At 36.7% G+C, this 23,886-nt stretch overlaps 4 protein-coding genes across 22 annotated transcripts; 3 read left to right on the forward strand and 1 right to left on the reverse strand.

Moving 5' to 3' along the window:
* Positions 1–168: 168 nt before the first annotated feature.
* Positions 169–7,676, forward strand: LOC103339364 (uncharacterized). 14 transcript variants are annotated; one of them, XM_089043881.1, is made up of 19 exons: positions 169–387; positions 596–704; positions 877–899; positions 1,017–1,204; positions 1,451–1,567; positions 1,703–1,763; positions 2,053–2,129; positions 2,345–2,440; positions 2,919–2,973; positions 3,203–3,299; positions 4,215–4,410; positions 4,894–5,050; positions 5,137–5,174; positions 5,420–5,489; positions 5,572–5,673; positions 5,776–5,801; positions 5,915–6,821; positions 6,912–6,961; positions 7,097–7,676. In XM_089043881.1, the coding sequence occupies exons 2-19, from the start codon at positions 663–665 to the stop codon at positions 7,258–7,260; spliced, it is 2,466 nt and encodes an 821-aa protein (XP_088900007.1). In that variant the 5' UTR covers positions 169–387; positions 596–662; the 3' UTR covers positions 7,261–7,676. The 14 variants fall into 14 exon arrangements, with proteins under 14 accessions (XP_088900007.1, XP_088900006.1, XP_088900010.1 ...); XM_089043880.1 differs by having other exon boundaries at positions 649–704; XM_089043884.1 differs by having other exon boundaries at positions 649–704; positions 5,915–6,800.
* LOC103343356 (two-component response regulator ARR17-like) lies at positions 7,660–8,834 on the reverse strand. Its single transcript, XM_008247047.3, has 5 exons — positions 8,621–8,834; positions 8,279–8,355; positions 8,074–8,151; positions 7,884–7,954; positions 7,660–7,789 (listed from the first exon to the last, which is right to left on the reverse strand). Exons 1-5 carry the CDS (start codon positions 8,781–8,783, stop codon positions 7,660–7,662), a joined length of 519 nt encoding a protein of 172 aa, XP_008245269.2. The 5' UTR covers positions 8,784–8,834.
* Positions 8,835–12,373: 3,539 nt separating this feature from the next.
* LOC103339610 (B3 domain-containing transcription repressor VAL1) lies at positions 12,374–19,331 on the forward strand. 6 transcript variants are annotated; one of them, XM_016797083.2, is made up of 14 exons: positions 12,447–12,519; positions 12,765–12,840; positions 13,018–13,156; positions 14,275–14,356; positions 14,487–14,588; positions 15,079–15,935; positions 16,072–16,168; positions 16,323–16,497; positions 16,663–16,739; positions 16,855–17,280; positions 17,424–17,473; positions 17,732–17,845; positions 17,917–17,984; positions 18,466–19,331. In XM_016797083.2, exons 3-14 carry the CDS (start codon positions 13,044–13,046, stop codon positions 19,188–19,190), a joined length of 2,886 nt encoding a protein of 961 aa, XP_016652569.2. In that variant the 5' UTR covers positions 12,447–12,519; positions 12,765–12,840; positions 13,018–13,043; the 3' UTR covers positions 19,191–19,331. The 6 variants fall into 6 exon arrangements, with proteins under 6 accessions (XP_008241197.2, XP_016652574.2, XP_016652569.2 ...); XM_089052350.1 differs by having other exon boundaries at positions 12,501–12,519; positions 13,027–13,156; XM_008242975.2 differs by having other exon boundaries at positions 12,374–12,840.
* Positions 19,332–21,391: 2,060 nt separating this feature from the next.
* On the forward strand, positions 21,392–23,487 carry LOC148921361 (uncharacterized). The gene is made up of 3 exons (XM_089043840.1): positions 21,392–22,131; positions 22,329–22,432; positions 23,124–23,487. The coding sequence occupies exons 1-3, from the start codon at positions 21,439–21,441 to the stop codon at positions 23,398–23,400; spliced, it is 1,074 nt and encodes a 357-aa protein (XP_088899966.1). The 5' UTR covers positions 21,392–21,438; the 3' UTR covers positions 23,401–23,487.
* Positions 23,488–23,886: the final 399 nt, after the last annotated feature.

The raw sequence follows: 23,886 nt of genomic DNA on the forward strand, positions 1-23,886 counted from the left end.
TTGTCCATTTTTGCTTCTTTTAAAATTTTTTTCTCTTCTTTTGCTTTTTTTAAAATGTCCCTTAATTATATTACAAAGAAAACAGTGTTGGTCTCAGGTATGTGAATAAAAAAAGCCCAGCCCAGCCCATATGAGATTCACAAAAGGCGATCGTGCATTTCATTGATGACGCGCCAAAAATAACTCTCTTGAACTTTATACGAAAAATCGGGTGAAAGAAAAACAAAGCCTACAGCGAAGCTGAAGACAAATTTACAGTCCGCTTGCTTCAACCCACTAGTCTACCACCATCGTCATCACCTTCATTTTCGTTCAAAATCAAAAGCAAAATCTCCAAACTACTGAGTTGTTGCTTGCTTTCTCTTCAACCAATTCCGAGTTCTACAGGTATACCTTTTGTTGCAAATACAGCAAAATAAATGGTTGCTTGAGTGTGCGATTGTGTGATTGCAGCTCTATTTCAACCTCTCTCTCTCTCTCTCTCTATCTGCATGTTTTGTGTCCATTTTTTTAATCGTCGATGGGCTCAATTTCAGGTTTTATGTTTTCCTCGCTGTTTTTGAATTTTGAGACTCTGTGTATTTTCCCCAAATAGCGCTTCTGATATTGCTGAATGTTCCACTTTAATCCCTGGGAGTGAAATTTCAGATTGCATCTTCAAAATGTTGCAATGGATGGGAGGATCGAGGCGGAAAGTAGCAACTGTAAGTATGAGTTATAGTTTATACTGGTATATTAGTAAAGTGCATATGTTATAGGCTTTGCTACATTGAATTGCTATCCTGGATTTAGAGAACGCGATGTTGAAAGTTTGTTCTGACATGTTGGCGTTTGTTTCATACATGGTACCTCTTGGTTGCACTGGGGAAACTTCAGTCGAGGAAGTCTACACAGCAGAGGTACAAAAGAATTTTCTTTACCAATACAAATTTTCAACTCATGTAGTTAAAAAGAAATTTATAGCATCAGATGCATAATTAGTATCAACATGTTCTGACCATTCTTTAATTGTCAAGGCAAAAGCAATACTTTGAACAAAGAAGACGACAACAACAGCATCAGGGGCAAACAACGGGGTTAGAGAGCTATGCAGATGGAATAAACATATCTGGGCAACATCACAAAGAACATCGGTCGTTGGATATTCTCAGTTTTCTGAACTTGTCAACGACTGCTCAAGAACATAAATCTGCTTGCCCCAGTCGTAAGTTTCTAATATCTAGAAAATTCAGATAGTCACTAGTTCTCTCCTGTTATGTCGGCAGTTGTTGAAAATTGAAATTAAGCTATGATGTAAATCACAATTTTTTGCCATTGAAGTGGTTGTTGAATGTATGAGACAGATTCTTTTATCTTCCTTTTTCGGCTATAATCTTTCTTCCAAGGGGTTCTTCTGAAATAATAAACTATGTTATCTTTCCCTCTTTTTCTACTTTTCCTACCATATAAGGAAGGGAAGATGTAGAAGTCAATGCTTCAAGAATTAAATATGATATCACAAAGGATCCACCAACAATACCTCCAAAGATGGTTGCTCCTCTCAACTCTGTTGAATTTAACCAAGCAAGTATGCTTTCTATTTCATCTTATTAACTTTTGGGGCCTTTTTCTTCCCCATCCCCACTTTCCCCCACCCAGATTTTTTACCTGAACCTATCTTTCTGTGCTTATAAAATTGATAAAATATGTTTTAATGAATTAGTGATATATGATGATACAGGAGCTGAATCAGGCTTCCGAGAGGAGATTGCATCACCAAAAAAGTGAGTGATGTGTCTGTGCATGCTTGTACTTTTTGTGGAATATCATCCTTGCCTCACACTCATTGAAAAGCCATATTTTTACTTGTAACGGACTAAATGAATGCAAGCCACTTAGGTCAAAGTGATTTCATTATACAGTCAATTCACTTTGCACATATAGACTCCGGTCTGTTTGCTGGTAAATTGATTATAAATCTTCACAAATGGGTGCATAGTTGCTTCTAGCAGTGATTGTTTTGCCATAGTGCATCCTGTCTTGTGGAGATTTGATATACCTTCTTCATTTCAGGGTTATACCTAATCATAACAAGTCTTTCAATGAAATTAATTCTCAACCAGATAACTGCAGGACAGGTCCTGAGCAGCGTAAGTAGAAAAGCATCCAATACAGCCTTGAACACTTTCCATGTATCTTTCCTTACGGATTTAGCTTGCTAAATGAGCTTATAAGTTGGTTGTTGGTAGAACTTTGGTTATGGTGCCTTGAAAGTCACTTCCTTCCTTGTTGTTATAGTTCATTATATACACCTCTGAGTATTGAAGTTTCTTCTTTATGAACTTTTTTCCTTCTTATGTTTCAGAGTTTTCTGTAGTTGATTTTTTTGGCGATGATGGGTTGAATGACTATGTAGAAGGCAGCCCAGTACATGAAGCTCATGTTGCATTTTCAGTTGAAGGTAATTCTGTTCCACCATTGAGTTGCTCATAGTTTGCGGTTTCCTTTATAATGCATCAGTAAAAGCTCAATTTAAATGGTAGAGTTTCTTCATAAGGTTCTGTCCAAGTCTCTGGAAGTAAAACGGACAATTACTAAGCTAGAGGATAAAGAAACTCTTAATTTGGTCAGGAAATTAGCATATCTTATCTTGGAGACAAATTTCAAGGCATCTGTTTTGTTTTCTGATGTTAGCTTACATGTTATGCCTTCTCATGATTGTTGCTATCTCAGAAGTTGTCATAGCTTACAGTTCCTTCTTTACTTGCCATTTAAGAAAAGAAATGAAAAATAGATGTTTCTTAAATTTGTTTTGCCAAACAATTGACATGATGTAATTTCTAACCCTTCTTAATGAACCTTTTGGGCTATGGTAATTATTATCGACCAATTTTTTCCTGACTTTTATAAATTTCGTCACTGTCATTCTTACTTATCAGGTTTGGGTAAAGTGGGAATGGAAACACCAGTCCATTCACCAAAACAGCCGGCAAGGTAACTATCCTTAACTACTGTTCTGTCAGCTATTTTGTTACAACCTAGGACAACATTTCTTGCAGAACTCAAGTATTTTTATTTCCCATGAAATGGCATTCACCAATTTCATAAAAACCTTTTACTTAAATACCAACAAAAAATCTTATAGCAATGCTGTGCAAAGTGAGGTTTTAACAAGAAGATTCTAACTATATCTGCACAATGGCTTAAACTTGTGTGATTATAGAACATTCACCTATGATTGCTCCTCGCCGTTGAATGCTGCAAGGCAACCAAAATCATTCAAGAACCATAAGAATCTGGATGATTTTGAAACTGAAATGGTGAGAGGCATTATTAATTGAGTTAATATAGTGTATTTCAACAAGTCCATGAATTGTAACTCTAAATAACTTATTGGTAGAAGGATTATTACCTTTCTCCTTGATATATTCACCCTTGTTTAGAATCTTTTTGTACATGATCCTTCTAAATCTTTCATGTTGAAAGAGCTACCATGCTCCCTCCTAATGTATGTGGGCATTAATTGGTATTTCTAGGAATATATTGGGTCGTAATACGTCATTTGATTACTGTGGGTATCAGTGCATTTGTGCTTCTTCCCTAAAATGTGATTGATGAGAAAGCAGCCGCTGGTTTAATGCATCCAAAGTACTAATGCTCCTTAAGTTTAGAATCCTGGTTCTCTTTGATTATGGATTGTTAGCCACACACAATGCTTTATATAAAATGTTGCAATGCAATTTGAACTGCCTGCAGTAGGAGGTAGGGTAAGATTCTACTGTAATAATCTTTAGCTGTGAGGAAGATGTTTACAGGGTTTTCTTTGTTAACTTGAGCCACAAAAGTGACTACATAGTAGGCTAACTTTCTAAGTACAAGTGGCAAAAGGCTGCGACGAAAGACACATTATAGAAAATGTAATGGAGAAAATTTCATTAACACCCTAACATGGAAACTTCAATGAGAGATGCTAGCAGAGGTCTTGAGCATCTTGTTCACGAAGAATCTTTTGGTATATGAAATAGTTTATGCTGCTTCAATTATATTTGATTATATGTCGGAATGGTACACATTAGTCTAGACAAAACTTCTTGTTTTTATCAGTCCAAGTACTTGTTGATTCTCTTCCGTTAACTAAACTAAATCTGTCGTGAACTGTAAAGGTGCAAGGCTTTAAGTTTTTTGTGTTATCAATGTTTGAGACTTTAGAGGCTGATTAGTTTGATGCTATGCAGGATGCAATGATACAAGATATCAATATGCCCCTATGTAGCAGTGGTTTAGAGTTTTCTATCAATTCAATGGATTCATTTGGTTATTCAAAGCAGAAATTATTAAGACAAGATGGTCACAGTGGTAAACTAGATAGTTATTATGGATCCAGGAGAATCTTTGACCATGCTGAAAATTGCAGCAAAGATAAATGGGATGGTAAATACTTCTTCTTATGGCACAGTGCAACAGAATGTGATATCTAACATACCATCATTTCTGTTAGCTTGATAAGCAGTGTTGACCCATTCCCTAACAGTTATCCTTTTTTTTTTTTTTGGGCAAATCATTCCCTAACAGTTATCTGACAATGCTGCATGTAACGATCTATTCTAGGTCTCTAGGTTCAAGTGCGTGAAACTCTGGTGAAATTTTACTGTGGAAATATGATCTTTCAGTTATGGGAATAGTATATGTGTATATTATATTCAACATGATATGAAATTTTCGAATAGTGTTTCCTGAGATATGCTTTTTCTTATTCCGTATCAAGTTAATGAGTCCAGGGTGAGACCAGTTATTTGTCAGCTTTCTGTTATTTACATAATGATTGCTCACTAGATTGATTGTTTTTACTTATGGTGATTTCCTTCTAATAGGGGTCAAATATAGGTATGATATGACTTGTTATATGTCTACCAGGTAGGCTTTGCCAAGATGAAACCTCTTTTAATGAATGGGAACATGATTTATCATGGAAGAGGCCAAGTGAAATGAACTGTGATTCTGTTGATAATTTGATGCACGGAACGTATAAGATGCCAGATTTTACTTTTGAAGGTCCCTTTTCACCGTTGAGGTGTTTAATTAATCTCTACTTTTTTCTTTTTCTTGTTTTGAGAAATTATACTATATCTTCTTGATAGAGTTGTGGCATCTGTACAGGTCTGCAACAGATATAACAGACAAGTTTGACATCTTAGGTGCTCTATGTCTTAAACTCTCATTTGAACTATGCCTGTAGAATTCTATAAACACTAGAACTATGTCTGTAGAATTCTATTAACTCGTAAGTTGTGACCATTTCTTAGACCATGTAATGACTAACATGGAAATGCCATGCTAAACTTTTGATATATTAGTTTTATACAGAATGGAATTGTTTGCTTTCATCTATGGTTTTTTTTTTTTTTTTTTTCTGATGCTTTGATCACTTCTATCTAATCAGAGGCACCTTCATATTCCAAGCACCAAAGATCAGAATATGATCATGATTTTATGATTTCCAATGGGGCAAGGTACGCCTACTGTATGAGCTAAATTTCTGTTAGTAATGTAGATATAAACTCAAGAGTTGTGTTTTGTTGTGACGGTATACAGACACCCTACAGTAGGAAGGAGTTTTGATTTTGGAGGTGTAACCAACCAACCAGATTGGTCTTGCTTTGTGACTGATGAAAGGGATAATTTGAGCTTGCTAAGGTAATTAGTGGCTTTCTTTTGTTTCACATTGATTTCTTTCTGACCTCTTACTCTGACTCATACAGTCTTATGTGTCATTACCTACTGTGTCTTTTTTGGCAGCGAAGAATCATGCTCATCAAGTGCAGGTATATCTATCAACTGAAAATATGATGATTTGGAATAAAGTTTCTGTTATTGCCAATGCAATTATCTTATTTTCATAAACTAAAATTGTTCTTTTTCCAACCTTTGATGTCAGTGAGAGTCAATGCAATTGATAATTCACTGTCAAAGTCAACTAGGAATCGGAGCAAGAGAAGACATGACAATGCATATGCTGGACCAGAATATCATGCAAATGTAACTTCTACAGGAAAGACACATGACAAAAGCAGACATGTTGTTCACCCAGAGAATATTGCACACGGGTCAGGAAAATGTACAAGGACGTCAAATTCATCAAAGTTAAAACCATCCCACTACTCAAACTCTCCTTTCGATGGAAAGTTAACCCCAAACAGCAATTGGTTTGCTGAGGAGCGATATATGTCGGTTAATATAAATTCAGTTTCCAGTTCTTTCCATCAAAATTCAGATACAAACTGTCCATCTGCAGGCTCGAAGCTCTTGTTTGGAGATCCTTTTAGTGCAAGTCCTGTCCCAGAATTACATCTTGATCCTAGATCTCCTTCTAAACACTCTGAACCTGTTGCAAGTTCACCTTCTGGCAGTTTTGTTACTGAGAAATTTGAATTTCATGATTCTCCTACAACTTCTAAGATAGGGGTTGGATCAACAAAAACAGAGTTGTTTCCCTATTCTCCTGGAAACACACCATCTCCTGATTTATCAGCGCAGGAAAGTGTCAGCAAAGTTGAGGGAAGAAAAGCAGAATCCCAGCCCAGCGAAGAATTTAAGCTTGAGGAAGAAAATTGTATTATGAACAACGGTTTGTTCACAGAAAACAATGATGAAATGGGTGCTTTAACATCGAAGAGCAAGAACAGTGAATTTAAGGAAGCAAAAGATGGAGCTCCAGGACTAAAGGCAAGTGTGAAGTCAACCTATTTTCCTGACCATGCAGAGAAGGCATCATCATCTCTGAAGACTCCAGGCAAATTTGAAACCAAAACAGATGGCAAGGAGTATGTTGCACAAACATTTAAGTATTTTCTCTCCCTCAAGTTTTTATGTTTGGTTCCCCAACTGTCTTTAAGCCTATTGTATTTGTACTTAGAGGTTTTCATTGTTTCCAGAGATCACCATGGTTATGAAATTCCTCTTCCATGTCAACATCGGAACAAAGGTGTGTAATTATTTTTCTTAGTTGTCTTTTTAACTTCTTTTTTGTTTCTCATTATGCAGTGGTTAGGTTGGGCAATTTTTTTTTTAATTTTCCTTTTTTCCGCAGACTAATTGCTTCATTCACTTATTAATGCAGAAATGGAACATGCTGAGCCTCAGGAAAGAAAGAAAGAAACTAAACAACAAGGTGATTTTGTTGACTCATCTTGTCGGGTGATGATGCTTCAGAGCTATGTTCAGTTTCTTTGTGTGCAGAAGGTGCTGAAGGCAGCTGCCCAGACTAGCATAAAGAAGAAATAGCACGTTTGTCACGACTCAAGTCTAAATAGATGTGGGGATTTCGTCGTTAACATCGTTTTCAGCTGTGTCATGGATTTTGCACCCTGCCCTTCCATATATGGTTCAGGAGGTGATTTTGCAACTGCCTGCATATCATACTAGTCTGGTAGATATAGATTACAGCAGCAAAAAGGAGCAGAAGCACAAACTATGCTTAAATTTAAATCTCTTGTACGTGAGAACAATTACATAAAAAAAACATGATCATAAGCTGATTATAATAGGGTTTGAAGAGATTAACAAGGTTACAATGTATCTAAGTGTCTGATGCATCAAACAGGTTTGAAGTATCGATAGGTATATTGCTGTTAGCCTTTGTGATTCTTTTCTTGTATAAATCCTTGTCTTTTATAGTGGAGATTATCTTCCCATGCAAACCATCCCTTCATCACTAGGGTTTCCCAACTTCATCAAATGACTTCTCAGTTGATTAACATCTGATTGCCGGAGAGGCTTCAGCAAGAACTCTTTCGCTCCTTCCTCGAGGCACCTATCAATCGGATGAAGAAATTTCAGGCATCAATAACTATGATTAGAAAACAGAAGAAGAAGAAAAATTGAGATTTCTTGTGCAAGTGGGTTACTTCTCAATTCGAGTAGGTATGTGCTCAGATGATACAACAACTACTGGTATCTCCTTCCCGGTTGGTGATTCCTGCTTAGAGGGAGATTAGGTTGGCTGGGTTAGATTAGTTAATTCACTTAATCATGAATTTCATAATTAAATAAGCTGCCATTTATGCAATATTTGTGTTGAAACAATTGCATAATTACCTTAATCTTTTTTAGAAGCTCATACCCTGTCATTCCTGGCATACTGTAATCAGTGATTATCAGGTTTACCTTTGAAACCTGAAACACAAAAATAAAAGCAGATGAGATTAATAAGAATTTCTTTATATTTTTATATAATATATATATATATATATCATTTTTAGAGTAAAAATGAAGCACAGTAGAAGAAGCTTCTTGTTCTTACGGTGTTGCCGAAGTTTTGTTGGCCGTCTGCCAGACCCAACAGCTCCAATGCTCCTTGTGCGTTCTCTGCGGTGGTCACTGCCAGAGAGGAATCCAAATATTATTATTATTATGACCCCTATAATTACTCATAAACTCGATACAAAGTTATGCACATTTTTTTTCAAACTTGCAAAGAACATATATAATAAAATAGTTTGGAGGAGAAAAGGTCAAGAAGAAAAAGAAAGAACATTTCTTATTGAAAATGCGATAATATACTAAACTCACTCACTGCACCACCGGAAGGTAAATATGAAAAAGAAAGAACATTTTATACATGCATATTATATGTATATGTCACCTTTGCATGCAGAGTTGGTGAGTAACTTTTCAATGACTCTGCGGTCCACAAAACTATCATCAACAGCCAAAACATGTGGCTTTTCATCACCATCCCACCCCATTAATATTGGTGCTGCTGAAGAAGAAGCAGAAGCAGAAGCAGTAGCAGAGGCAGTAACCATTCTCAAATCTCTCAAAACCCGCAAACCCTATACAATATATATGAGCAAACAAGTGAAGGGAAATCAGGAAAAAATCAATTTGTTCACAGATATTTCGTCATCTTTTTAGGTATTTGTGATATATATATACGATATGATAATGATATTGGCTACCAGGAACATTCTTGTCTTTTGATTTTTGATTCTAATATTGATTCTTTCTTTTCTTTTTATTTTTTTCTGATCTTTTCTGATCACTCCTTAGAGATTCACGATAATCCTCTCCAGGTCATCAAGATTTGGTTCGTCTAATAATAGTAACTAAAAGGTAAAATTATGGGATTATATTTATCTAATTCGATCCTTAAAATAATCATGGGATCTACAAGGATACTCAAAGATCCATCATATATAATCCTAGCTAGTATCTCATCATACACACGTACTAATTATTTATTTATATATTAACACGAACTTGTGAGTTTTCATAATTACATGCCAGTCACATTGGGTTTTTCAATTTAATTTTATACAATATATATATATATATAGATAGATAAATAGCATTTCCATTTGCAATATTGATGCTCCTTAATCAATTTTCAGCAGAGTCTATTTGAGTGTAAAAGGATAGTCATTGATGTTAAGTGGCATATGATGAACTCAAATCATCTGATCACTTAAGTTGTCAACAATTAATACATGATTGATAGTGTCAGCATAGTGTAACAACCTCACGTCGTCCACCTATATTTATAGCACATGGATTAATAACATATAATGTGGTATTGTGACGATTTACACCCAATTTTTTTACTTATGTGCACAAAATAATCCATGAAATTACCCCACTAGTCGATAAGAATTAGCAATGACTTAGTCCTGTTCAATTTAGACAAATATCACATGTGACTAGTTCTGAGAAATACATTAGGCCATCTCCAACCCATGTGGCTAAACTTAAAATATCCAAAACTTTAGCCCAATATATCTCTCAAATTAAAAAAAAAAAAAAGTAAGGGTCTAAAATTTGGGAAAACCCAAAAGGCCAAATACCAATCCAGCTATTGCCTCGACTGGAAACCTTTTTGGTAAGGCTAACGCAATCCATGTGTAAGGAGGAATCAATGGAGCACCATGTGTTGCTTGCTAGTGTCGCCACACTTATTTTATATATTTAAAATCCAACAATAACCCAAATCAAAGATCCATATTATATCCATGCTATTTTGACGGTAAAATAAAAATCCAATGGCTAAAATAATATTTTAAATTAATCTAAATTATATCAAATCCCAAAACTTACTCCAAACTCTATAAATACCCCTATTTCTCGAATAAAATTATATTTATGGAATTTCAATTTTTTTAGGTAAAATTGTTAAAAAAATAAAATAAATTATGAAGTTATTTAAAGAGATTAAATGAAGAAAAGTTATCCATAAAAAAAAAAAGACTTAAGCTATTCTTAAACAATTTAATAAAGTTACGGACTTAAAATTTGAGTATAAAAGGTTGGGGGAAAAACAGTTTGAGTTTGGGCAAAACCCAAATTGATACTTTTCGAAAGAGAAAAATTTGGGTTTATGACCAAATAGGTTGGAGAAGTCCTTAGAAAGCAACAAATTAGGTTAATTGGATTATATGGATTCTAATCTTGTTCAACTACTGGAAAGATACTGTGTATATATATATAATTATACTTTTCCTCATAAAACATATTTGATATAAAAAATATATAGGATTATGTACAAGAAATTACATATGATTGACACGTAATATCTGTAGTAAGAATCTCGCTAATTTGGGCCTATAAATCCCAGAATCGGGTTGAGTACATTTGATTATTCACAATTTTTTTTTTTCTGGAATCCGTATATATATATATATATATATATATATATATGATAATTGATACATAATAGGTGTCTAAGAATCTTTCAAAATTTTCATCGTATTTTTCAAATAAATGTGTTAAATATTATAAGGCAAACAAGTCATATAATTTAGTTTTATTCAAACAAACCAGAAAACAAATCACCGATTTTTTTTTTTTTTTTTTTAAAAAAACCAGAAAACAAAGAAATCATACTGGGCCGAACTGGAGTGAAATGTGGTTGGGCTGCACACTTGAGGTGAGCCCATTTTTATGGGCCATAGTTGAACTGAGCCTACTAAGGTTGACCCAAACCCAACATGAACTCAAAGTCAAAGAGTTGACCCAGAAACAAAGCAAACCCATCTCCTCCACCATGTCATGTCCCTACTACAAAATTTTCACTTTGATTTTATTGAGAATTACTTTCTGTAGCTAAGGTGTTCTTATGTTCATTCACTTTAAGACATTTGAGGCTGTAAATGGTATGCAGTTTCCTTTTCAGGGGTCTGGATCCAATCGATATATTAAAAAGTAGAATTTTATGGTGTATAGATAAACACTCCTTTTAGTTTAGTTTGACAATCAGTTATGGTGTATAGATAAACACTCCTTTTACTTTGATTCATGAAGTCATATCAACCAAATTATTAGGCATGCTTCACATTTTATTGGGGCAACTTTGTTGTCTTTAGTGCCAAATATGATACTTGCACACAACTACATATTTTCTGATTGAAATTTTACTATGTTTCAATTGGATATATCGCTTTGATGCATGCTTAACAAAGAGTTTGTTTCTTAAATGGTTAAGTGCAGTTACTGTTGCACTTAACGTTTTTCGTTCTCCTAAAATATTGTTTGTATAAAAGAACTTGCAATTCAAGTTGTATAAATTTATAACTATTGTGATGAATTAAACCCTTAAATCTGCCACTAATTATGATTGAATCCTTACATGATACGTTGATGGAGAATTTAATACGTTTTGTTCACCAAATAGTCTTTCAATGATTCAAAGGGGCAAAATGTGATAAAGATTTACGAGGGAGGTAGTCAATTCTTGTTGGAAGAGATTCAATATAGTGGCTCATGGATGGAGTCATAACTAGCCAAGGTATGCGTTGTCACGTGGAGAGAGGCCTAACTGGTTTCTTCCTTATTCACGCATTTTTGCTATAAGAAAAACAAAAAGATAAAAAGAAAAAAGAAAGAAAGAAAGAAAAGGATGATATTTTATATGAAAAAATATGTGTATAATATGTTACGTCTCAAGAGTTAATTTAACTTTTTATCTCTATTTTATTGAGGAAGATTTCAAATTCAGCTCATATAAATTCAATTGAGTATATTTGTGAACGTAATTATGACCATCCGTAATAGAAGCGGTAAGTGTGTTGAAAGTCAAAAACTATTTTTGTAAATATCTCATCGTTTGTGAAAACAAAATAAATTACACTTTTTTGATTGTATGTGTTTCAAAATTTCAAAATTAAAAACACAAAACTAAAAATTGAAATCCCAACAAAACACAAAGATGAAATTACCTTTTAAGCCCATAATTAATTACTGCACAGATAAGATCATAATGGGCACAACACAACCCAAGGCATCATGCAAAGTGGGTGCAATGTGCGGTGATTAGAGCGCAGCCCCTTTTCTTCTCCTTGGAAAAAAAAGAAAAAAGAAAAAGAAAAAAAAATCAACAAAGTGACAAGTCATAGCTCACCAAGCCAAGCCCACAGCGAGGAGGAAGGAAGAAGAACGATACCGTCGGTGAGCGTATCAGTGTCCTAATAGGAAAACTGAAAATACAAGGGGAGTGTACAGTGTACACTGTGTGTCAATGATCGAGTAAAAAAGGAGACGACTTGTTAAGCGGTGTGTCTTCAAGTGTCGTGCATGCATTTTATGCATCTGTTGCTTTGCATGCACTCTCTCTCTCCCATTCTCTCTCTCTCTCTCTCCCCCCTTCTCTCTCTTACCCTCTTTCATATACAAAATACACGCTTTCTTTCTTGGTCTTACCCACAGAGCCCAAAACCCCCCACCCCAACTCGCCGTTACAACTTACGTTTGTGAAACGGTAAAAACCCACTGAGTTTGACTCGTTTCTTCTTCCGCAGCTCACTCTATTCTGCTCAGTATTTGAATGACTAGTCGTTTTCAAGATTTGGGTTTTGCAGATTTGGACAAAAAAAGGTTGGATTTTTATTTTCTTTTGCTGTTTTTGTTTTGTTTTTTTGTTTAGTGATTTGCCAATCTCAAATGTTGTGCATGATTGTGCTGGATGCTGGGTTTGCTGTTTAAATTTCTGGGTTTTAGTCAAAAGGGGTTTAGGGATTTGAGTTTGATTGCTCTGTTTGTTTGATTTATAAGGGTTTGCAGGGGTTGAATTTGGGATAATGGGGTCCAAGATTTGCATGAATGTTTTGTGTGGAACGACTAATACGCACGAATGGAAGAAAGGTTGGTCTCTACGATCTGGTGGATTTGCCCATCTATGCTTCAAGTGCGGGTAATTTTTGTCCTCTTTTAGATTTTGGCTTACCAAGTTTTAATTTTTCAGCTGTTGTGTGGTTGATACGGTGGTGGAAGGGCGTTGTGGGATTATGGGTTTTACTTGTTCACGTGGGATTTTATGTTTTATGTGTATTGTGGGTTTAGAGGAGGCAGCCATTTTATGTTGTGATTTTTATTTATGTTGCGATTTTATCGTGGTTGAATTTTGGCTAATTGCGTTTATTTATGAGCTGCTTCTATTTTTAGCGGGGGCCATGAAGGAATTAGCAACATTGTCGATAATCAACTTATTTGATGTAAAGGAGAAATACAGGAATTAGAGAATTGCCGAATTACTTATGACCATAGAGCATTTTGAGAATGATCAATAAACCGTGCTGAAATTTTGTTATCTATGTAGTTTGACCAATTTATATTTCCCATATACCCAAGTTTCTGAATATCCATAATGAAACTAGCCAAGTAATTGGGGCTGAAAGTACATCAGCCAGCCTTTTGAGAACCTAACTGTGGCATATTCATCTTAATGTAGGGGTGCTTATGTTTCATATCAAGTACTTTTGTTTCAGATGTTACAGTATTATTCATTTTATAATATCTACAATTAGCTTCTATATTTTTTTTTGTGGTTTCAAAGTTTGATGGGAATGATTTACTGCAATCTCTTTGAACTGTATATTAATCTTTCAGAAGTCACTTGATATCAGATGTTAATATGGGGGAAAGACTTAGCCTTATTTGATCTGTTTGTTTTCTCCCATACTAATAGCTGAGCAATTTAGAATCTCATTGCCTATATGATATACTTTTATGTTTTGTTGTATGTTGAATTTTTATATGTATGCATAATAATTCAACTTCTGTATGTGTACCCATGCTAGTGGAAATGTGTACCTACTCTGCCTTGTGTTTCATGCTTTGGATAATGAGTTTCATTTGTGATCTCTTGTCTAAGGAATGGTGCACTTCTACTTTATGTTGTAAAAATGTCATCTCTAATGCTGCTGTTCAGTTGTTCACACACACACACACACACACACACAACATCTTATCTATTTCCCTGATGGTTTCTAATATATTTTATGCTGGACCATGGCACTGCGTGTACTCCAGAGCTGCATATGAGAAATTAGTTTACTGTGATAAATTCCATGCGGGGGAAAGTGGTTGGAGGGACTGCAGTTTGTGCCGCAAGGTTAGCTTGCAGTTTGGTCATCTTAGAAAAAACAACCATTCAATCTCTCTCTCTCTCTCTCTCTCTCTCTCTCTCACCTCCTCCCTCACTCTATCTGACCTACTTTTAAAATCTGTTCAATTTTGTGCAGCCTCTCCACTGTGGATGCATAGTCTCGAAGTCATTGTATGAGTGCCTGGACTATGGGGGTGTAGGGTGTATTAGCTGTGCAAAGAGTTCTCAACCTCGTGTGGTATGAGCAAATTCAGGATTTTGGTTATTATATTCCCATTTTAAAGTCACTATCTTGATCTCCAGTGAATGATGCATTTGCATTAAACTCTCTCTTTCGCTTCCATTGTTGATAGTTAACTTCAGTCATAAGAACATAAATTTATGCATCTATGAAGTTAAAGAAAACAAATAAACTAGTTATATATATCATAGTTTGTACTCTCTGTTGATTCATAGCATTGATTCTTCTGTTTTCATCTGCTCAACGGCAAACCTGTGCAAATAGATGGCAATCCAAAATATTTTGCAATGCTCATTGTCTCCCATTAGTAATTTTAGATACTCTATTGCTAATTAACGAATATATGAGAAATTGGTCTTTATCCGTCACAATATATATATATATATATATATATATATATCTCTCTCTCTCTCTCTCTCTCTCTCGCTCATGCACATGCACAGATGACCTATAGGATTTTCATGGATTCTTATTTTCTTATGTGCAGATCCAGAATGATGATGTTCTGAATGGATTTGGTGGATTGAAAATAAGTAACTATAGTGATCGGCAATCTACTGTTGTTCAGAATGGAGCATTTAGTAATACTGTTGATGAAGGAAAACTTTTGCAGTTGTGCAAAATCATGGAGGCAAATGAATCCAACCTTTTGCCTCAACCTCAGAGAGGTGACATAAATGTATCCCTTGTGCAAAAGAAACAAGAAGAAGTGATAAATCATAAGGGGGAAGTTAGCTTGGGATTTTCAAGTACCACTCAGCCATCTATTGGATCATTGACATTTTCCAAATCAGACAATGGTAGAACAATGATGGAAGATATGAATAAATCATCCTCTCAGCCGTCTTTGAGTATGACTTTGGGATCCCCATCTGCAACTCCAAGTTTTGTACAACCCTTTCCTGGGGGGCTTGTGGATGGAAGAGAACAGAGCAAGACACCTTCTTCCTTTCAACAAGGGCATGGAAGAGAACAGGGCACGACACCTTCCTTCCAGCAGGGGCTTGTGGATGGAAGAGAACAGAGCAAGACATCTTCTTCCTTCCAACAAGGGCTTGTGGATGGTAGAGAACAGAGCAAGACACCTTCTTCCTTCCAACAAGGGCTTGTGGATGGAAGAGAACAGAGCAAGACACCTTCTTCCTTCCAACAGGGGCAAAAATCTCGGCCTATTTTGCCTAAGCCCTTGAAACCTGGTGTCACTATGAGTTCAGAGACAAATAAAGGTGGATTTCCTAATGTGCGCGTTGCAAGGCCACCTGCTGAAGGGCGGGGGAAGAATCAGTTACTTCCTCGATACTGGCCGAGGATTACTGATCAAGAGCTGCAGAAATTATCTGGAGAGTATCCTTGATTAATTCAGAATTTCTGTTTGAAATTCATATATTTTTTAAACACTTCTTACTTGGTAAATGTATGGTTAAAGCTTTTGATTATATGTCAATTTGAATGCAGTGTTTGCCTTAATTATGTTTTTAAGTTTGAATTCTACTATTGTGCCACTGTTTGAGAAAGTGTTGAGTGCCAGTGATGCAGGTCGAATTGGTCGTCTGGTTCTTCCAAAAGCATGTGCTGAGGTAAAAATTAACAAGTTAACGATATTATGTTATTTACAACTTTGGGAAGGACGGGTGGGGAAAATTATTTTTCATTCCTTTCCTTTTCTCCTCATCTGTCCTTTATGTATCCTTTCCCCCTTGGCACATCTGTATGAACTGGAGTTGAATGCAGGCGTATTTTCCTCCTATTTCTCAATCAGAAGGCCTTCCTATAAAGATTCAAGATGTGAAGGGGAATGAATGGATGTTTCAGTTCAGATTTTGGCCAAATAATAATAGCAGGATGTATGTTTTAGAAGGTGTAACACCTTGCATACAGTCTATGCAATTGCAAGCGGGTGATACTGGTATGCTTCTATATTCTGGGTAGAGAGATAAAAAAGTCCGAACATTTTCCACTGTTCCAGATAATCTCCAGCTTTCTCATTCCCCACAAAGAAAAAGAAAAGAAGAAAAAAAAAAAAAAACTCCCAGCACAAATCTGAATTTTGATCTGATTTCATTTATTGCAGTGACATTCAGTCGGATAGATCCTGGAGGCAGACTTGTAATGGGATTTCGGAAGGCATCCAAATCGCTAGATATGCAGGTCAAGTTTCATAGTTGCATATTCCATCTAATCTGCATCATCTTACTGCATTTTTGTTTTTTGTTTTATTGTTCTGATGGAACCTGACATTTATATACAAATGTTAAATACTTAGGACCCCCAAACTTCTATCCTTCCCAACGGCAGCACTCCTGGGGAAACTTCCTGTCCTAGTGTTGTTGAGAATCCAGCAACTGGAAGTGGTCACCTGGGCCTTTTCCAAACAAATACAGGAAGCAAGGATCCTCACCTACATGCTCTATCGGAACATTTGCATTTGACTGATGGGGATATGAGCTTGCATAGAAATGATTATCATGGTCACAGAACAAGTGAGGATTTGCTGCAGCAGCCAGTGTCGAATTCTGACAAGAAGAGGGCCCGAAATATTGGGCCAAAAAGCAAGAGGTTGCTCATGCATAGTGAAGATGTTCTGGAGCTGAGGCTGACATGGGAAGAAGCACAGGACTTGCTTCGTCCACCCCCGAGTGTCAAACCAAGCATTGTCACTATTGAAGATCATGAATTTGAGGAGTATGATGTAAGTATGTTACAGTGAGTGCCCCTCTTGTTATCTGAAGTCATGAATGCTAATGATGCTTAGACAGATTCAATCTTTTAAAAGTTCAAATTCCATTAGGTTCTTTGGTTAGTTATTTGATCAATGTTGTTTATTTCTTCTAGGAGCCCCCAGTTTTTGGGAAGAGATCTCTATTCACTGCCTCATCATCTGAGTAAGTATTTGTGAGATATACTATGTTCTGTTACTTTATCATATTGAGAAAGAGGACTGTATTTCTGCCCAGCCACCTGAAAGAGCATATTCGAACCTCTTGAATCCATTATTAAACCTTGTAATGTAGCCATCGAACTTGTTGGCACATGAACACATGCCTTATAGGGTAGGCAGTATGCTGTACATTGAGGACTAATTGTTTTGCGTGCAATGTGAAAAACACCTCTGTTGCTGAATATCTGGCACTATATTTCAGGAGACAGGAACAATGGGCTCAATGCGATGATTGCTCCAAGTGGCGGAGGTTGCCTGCCGATGTTCTTCTCCCTCCAAAGTGGACGTGTTCAGAAAATTCTTGGGATACAAGCAGGTGCAACTTTTTTCTTTTATCTTATGTACATGAGATGTAAGATTGATTGTGTTTCTTTTGTATCCTGACAGGCGCTTATGTTCTGCACCAGAGGAGATGAGCCAGAAGGATTTCGATAGTCTTCTAAGAGCAAGCAAAGGTATAATTCAAACCTTCGTCTTTTTACTACAGCTCTATGTTAAAGAGGTGTTCCTTGAATAACAAAGTAGCATTTTATTATTTTGAAATCTTTTTCTTATTATATTTGAAATACATTTATCGAACATATGCATATGTTGTGTCCTAAAACATCCGTCAGAGCAAGCATTGATACAGATCTATATTTTACTTGGAGTTGTAGAAGGCCCGAGTTCGTTGCTATAAGAATTGTTGAAATGGACATCTCATGTTTTTACATGCTCACTTAGTGTTGTGCATATTTTTGGGTTGCTTGCATTGTTATCTGCTCAGGGGATGAAGTTTCTCTGAACAGAAGAAGTTTGTTGCCTGCGATAGAAACCTCAATAACCGACTGGATTGTTTGGTGTCTCTGTTCACTAAGTTGTAAAAAAAAACATATTGTCTGTAACATCAATAAATTTATTACTCTGATTTTTTGGCTGTCTTTAAAATTTTCCCAGATTTAAAGAAGCGAAGAATCATAGAGAACTGTTCGGAAACCCAAGAACACGAACCTTCTGGCTTGGATGCCCTGGCTAGTGCTGCCATTCTGGGAGATAATGTGGTTGACTCGGGTGAGCAATCAGTTGGAGCCACCACCAGGCATCCACGTCACCGCCCAGGCTGCACTTGCATAGTATGCATTCAACCACCAAGTGGGAAGGGCAAGCACAAGCCAACATGCACATGCAATGTGTGCTTGACAGTTAGACGGCGCTTCAAAACCCTCATGATGCGCAAGAAGAAACGCCAATCAGAACGTGAAGCAGAGAATGCTCAGAAGGATAATAACAACCACAAGGATGAGTCAGAAATAAATGGCACATCAACAGAGGTTGGGTTGCATATGAATCACTCATCGGAGAATGGAGGCTGCCAGAGCAGAATTGAAGCTGATGTGGCTGAAAGTTCCACCGCTGGACAAATTGATCTGAATTGTGAACCCAACCCGTATGTGCAGTCTTCAGGATTGACCTTGTTGAGGCTTGCTGACGCTGTCTCCCAACCATTAAACAACTACATGAAGGAAAGTTGCCTCGCAAACATGATGTGTGAGCCACAGGCAGGTATTGGTTCCTCTTTACTTACACAAGCTACTGATGAGAGTGAAAGACGCCTGTCAAATGAAGGCTGCCTTTCAGCTGTTGCGGCGTGGGACTGTGAGGGTAGAGGTGCTGCAGACTGAAACAATCCGGCTGTTGCCCTGGTTCTTTGTTTTTTTGGTTGTCAAAGGATAACTTTTTTTTGTTTTTACTTTTAATGGGCAGTGTTATACATCTCTACCAGTTCCATAGAGTCAATGAATGCCTTTACTTCTAAGTCAAAACAGACGAGTCCATGGTGTTTATAAACTACCGTCTGCTCGGTGCATGATCGCCTTCCTAGTCTTGCAATTGGAACGCCTAATTTTTATTTAAAAACTTTTTAATACAAACGATAGTCTAAAGTATTTTAAACTACTCTAATTTACAAAAGAGGGGAATCAAACTCCGACGTTAGGAGGCACCCTGTCAATATCATGTTAATGTTGCTGGCTTAACCCATGTATGCAACACTAATAAATTTTTGATTAACTCAACTTGCATCCGGGAAGATTGAAGAATCTCAAATCCAACTTAATCCAAATACCACATGATAAAATATAGGTTTATTTACTGTTTCACTCTTTGAAACGGATGTTCAGTCTCACTTTACCCTCCTAAATTGAAAAGTTCTCACTTAACCACCTGAATCTTTAAAAATTGATGAAATTTTGTCACTTTACCACTTCCGTCCATTTCCATCCACAAAACCGTTAAGTATGCTGATGTGGCATGGGCATTCTAGTAATTTTAGCTCCTTATCTTCTCTCTTCTCTCTCCCTTTGTCCCTCTGCCCCTCTATTCTCTCCCATCTCGAACCCAACCTCCATCGTACCCCACCCCCTCCCTCCTATTCTTTCTTCTATATGTCTCTCTCTCACTCTCACTCTCAATATCTTTGCCAAGAAAGAAGATGGGGAGTGGCTGTTGAGGAGTTTTATTTATTTATTATTATTTAAATTTTGAGTGGTGGTGGTTTGGGTGTATTGAGTAATCCATGGAGGGTTAGTTTGGGGTGGGGGTTGGGTCTGGCAAGGAGAGGGGAGAGAAGAGAGAGGCAGAGAGAAGAGAGAAGAGGGAGGAGGGGAGTGGGGTGAAATGGAGGTTGGGTCTGGGAGTGGAGATAAGAGAGAACAGAGGGAGAGAGAGAAGAGAGAGAAAAGATAAGGAGCTAAAAATACTATAATGCCCATGTCACGTTAGCACACTTATCGGTTTTATGGATGAAAATGGACGGAAGTGGTAAATTGAGAAAATTTTAGCAATTTTTAGATATTCAGCGGGTTAAGTGAGAAAATTTCAGTTTAAGGAGGTAAAGTGAGATTGAGCGTCCGTTTCAGGAGGTGAAACAGTAAATAAGCCAAAAATAAAATATGGCATCTTGTTTATGCTGCTCCATCCTTGAACCCTAACAAAACCAGGATATCCAGTTAATAATCGGCCATCCTTGTTTCATCCATAAACCTTAATGTGACGGGGTTTATGATAACATCCAATTATGGGTCCTAATCACCAAGCAAGAGTCAAGAGTCTAGATCCATGTTTTGAGACCAGCAGACAATTTTATTACCCGCAGTCTGGCAGTATATAAAAGAATTTGTCCGGCCGAAGGTTTGTTTTATCCTTGGCCGGGTTGATCATATCCACGTAAATATACATGGCATTCTTTTCCAATTTTTCATCAATATTGGCAAACTTATAGGTTGCACTTGTTAAATTGGATTTTAAAGATGAATTAGGACAGAAGCCAGATCATTAAGTATCAAACTTAATTCCTGTTTATAATTAAGGAATACCACACGACAAGGGTCAATGTATGATTGTATGTTGTAATGTACCCAATTAGCTAGTCATGTCTCCTCTACTTGGTTGTTTTATAAATTTCAATTCATGTACTACAAAAAGAATTTTAGTACGAAGGTATACAATAAATACACGTATTATAACATGAATGAATTGATAATACTACGTGACTATATCACGATTGAAAATTTTCCCGTGCACTAAAAAAACCAATTGGCTTTTCCCATCCATCTTTCAAGGTTTATTAATTAGCTCAATTACATATCTGTCAGATAGATAGAGTTGAGGGGTACATAAGCAAATGCATTTGTTTAATGAATATCACAATCCTTAAGACCTGCCTTGTTTCAATATGGGAGAAAAGAATGATGTTCAATGTCTACGACCGGCCCTTTAACTTGTCTTTTTATTACCGTCTTTTGTTCTCAATACAACCTATTAATAAACCCTCTTTCTTCCTCCTTAATTTCAATATTAATTCCCTCTTAAAACACATCTATTTTCTGCCCCTCTTTCAACATCTTTCTCAAAAGTTGTACGTAGCTAGCGATGGGGGACAAGGCAACATTGGCAAAGGCAAGAATGGAGCTTGAAGACATGTATCAAGGGATACCAGATGAGTCAGTCAACCTCACTTTCCAAGACTTTGCAGAGCTCAAACTAAACCGAATCGCATCATCCGAAAAGAAAAAACCAAACCCAATATTATCGGAATCCATTTCTGAGCTCAAATATACCACACAACCCTCCTCCCCCTCTCCTTTGACCAAACTCCCAAGCCTTGATTTCAACAGAGCCCTGCAGGCATCCAGCATTAACCTCAGCCACCACCATGTTGACCATGCAGGTCCGTATAGAGGTCATGTCAATCATCATCTTGATCATCACCAGATGAACAGCCATCATGACCTCGGACATGATCATGGCACGCACCATGGCCATGCATCGCGAGGGAGTCATGGCCATAGCCATAATCAAGGTCATGGTAATGATGGCCATGCCATGAATAATCATCATATGAATAGTCCAGCTGGCCCGACATGTCATGCCGGCGGCGGATTGAGGCATGGGTTGGAGACTAGCTTGGGGGCTTATGATCATGATGTGAGTGGTATAAGCATGGCTTCCGGCGTGTATAACCAGCAGAAAGACAGAGGAGGACGAAGGAGGCCTGGAATTCCCCACTCGAATATCTGCACTCTTTGCAGCACCTACATCTATATTTTCCGCCACCGTTGCTTGGTACGTATTATTTGAACAAATCTACGATATCTATCATTGTTAATAAGTGATCAAATACATACCATCCGAACAATATTTATGCATCAAATATGAAATTGGTAGGGAATACTAAATAGATCATTTTGATATTTTTCATTTAATATTATTATGCGTGGAAAAGATGGATGAGAGATGATAGTAATTAATTTTGTGTGCAGGTCTGTGGAAGAGTGTATTGTAGACAATGTGTGATGTTCGGGATGGGAGAAATGACAGAAGGTAGAAAATGCGTTGAATGTTTAGGGAGGCGATTCAGTCAAAGGTATGCTGATCAAGTCAAACTCCGATTAATTTTATTCTATCATACCATTGTTAGACTTTTTGACTCAAGTCAACAATAATATACCCATCATATGACTAAATGTTGAATGATTATATTTTCTGATTATGCTAATTACGTAAATAATTATGGTTAGTTGTCAATAGACGGATTATTTGTCGGCTAATCTAATCATTCAGTGTGGTGAATATTACTCTGTTACTCAAGAACACCGATAACAATTATTATGTTCAAGGAATGTTGAACATATCAACTTTCGCATTAGTTGATCAATTATAATGAGAAGAAAACAAATTTGCAATCCTTCTAACATTTACTTGTTACATACTAGTAGCAATGGTTATTGATAAACTATACTAATCACAAACCAGCTACCCAGCCCCCAAAAACAAAAACAAAAAACAAAAACAGAACAAGGAAATGATAAAATAAATAAATAGGCCGGCAAATACCCTAATAAATATCTAAGGGGCCGACCAAATATTGTAACATAAATTAAAAAAAATAGCATTTGCTTTGCCGTCCCTTTGGTTGGTATAGCGGCCAAATACAAGAACAACCTCCACAACACAACAAACAACAAAGATGTTTTGGTTTTGGAGCCCCCAAGCTTTCATTTCATTGTTTATTTTATAAAAATAATATTAATTTTGTGTATGTTATTGTCCCATAGGTACATACAAAGAGCAGGAAAGGTTGGATGTTTTTCAAGGTATCCCTTCATTGTGAAGCAAGCTGAGCTGAAATGGGCTGAGAAAGGGCCAAGAAGGAGCGGCGGCAACAATGGGAGCACGATGATGTCACTGAGATCACGAAGTCCCATGACCCCGGTGACTCCACGGACCCCAAACACAGCGCATAATACTAGCAGTAGCCCAAATTCTTTTGTCATGAATAGTTCATCCTATTCTCCTTATTCACCAACTCACCGTCACCACCTCCCCTTTTAGACTCTCTCTCTCTCTCTCTGGGTTTCTTATGTTACTCAACTTATTTCCCAAACAATTTTTCCGATGTTTTATCTTGGATTTTGCTTAATTAATTTATTGTGGATCTTAGTTTTGTATAACAACTTATGGAAATGATATATATTTCATGGATGATGATGGTATTATGGTATTGCCGAAAAGCTCTACACCCAGCAGGCTGGGATTTGTAGACCCAACTAATGCCAGATTTGGTTGTAACTTGTAGCCCAATACAATGTTAAGGTTAAAATCCACAGAACCAGCTTTGAGAAATCAAAGCCTAATAATGTGAGGCCATATGCTCTTACAAAACATCTTCTTCTCATGGCATCTAGGCAATACAAAATGAAAAATTCTTTGCAGATAAAAAGACTTATAAAGATCTTTTGACTGTAGAAGACTGATTATTTTCATAACATACTCATAATATACATTCGAGTTTTACATGCTTATTTATATACGTCGTTT

The sequence above is a fragment of the Prunus mume genome, linkage group LG1 (genome assembly GCF_029339155.1).
Source record: "Prunus mume cultivar Tortuosa linkage group LG1, ASM2933915v1, whole genome shotgun sequence".
NCBI lineage: Eukaryota > Viridiplantae > Streptophyta > Magnoliopsida > Rosales > Rosaceae > Prunus > Prunus mume.

Coding starts and splice junctions, on each gene's coding strand:
- LOC103339364 (XM_089043881.1), top strand. CDS start 663: ATGTTGCAATGGATGGGAGGATCGAGGCGGAAAGTAGCAACT. Junction 6,822..6,911: donor TATGTTGCACAAACATTTAA/GTATTTTCTCTC, acceptor CATTGTTTCCAG/AGATCACCATGGTTATGAAA. Junction 6,962..7,096: donor ATGTCAACATCGGAACAAAG/GTGTGTAATTAT, acceptor TTATTAATGCAG/AAATGGAACATGCTGAGCCT.
- LOC103343356 (XM_008247047.3), bottom strand. CDS start 8,783: ATGGTTACTGCCTCTGCTACTGCTTCTGCTTCTGCTTCTTCTTCAGCA. Junction 8,356..8,620: donor CACCAACTCTGCATGCAAAG/GTGACATATACA, acceptor CCTCTCTGGCAG/TGACCACCGCAGAGAACGCA. Junction 7,790..7,883: donor ATACCTACTCGAATTGAGAA/GTAACCCACTTG, acceptor TCCGATTGATAG/GTGCCTCGAGGAAGGAGCGA.
- LOC103339610 (XM_008242975.2), top strand. CDS start 13,044: ATGGGGTCCAAGATTTGCATGAATGTTTTGTGTGGAACGACTAATACG. Junction 15,936..16,071: donor CTGCAGAAATTATCTGGAGA/GTATCCTTGATT, acceptor TATGTTTTTAAG/TTTGAATTCTACTATTGTGC. Junction 17,985..18,465: donor TCTTCTAAGAGCAAGCAAAG/GTATAATTCAAA, acceptor AAATTTTCCCAG/ATTTAAAGAAGCGAAGAATC.
- LOC148921361 (XM_089043840.1), top strand. CDS start 21,439: ATGGGGGACAAGGCAACATTGGCAAAGGCAAGAATGGAGCTTGAAGAC. Junction 22,132..22,328: donor TTTTCCGCCACCGTTGCTTG/GTACGTATTATT, acceptor TTTTGTGTGCAG/GTCTGTGGAAGAGTGTATTG. Junction 22,433..23,123: donor GGGAGGCGATTCAGTCAAAG/GTATGCTGATCA, acceptor ATTGTCCCATAG/GTACATACAAAGAGCAGGAA.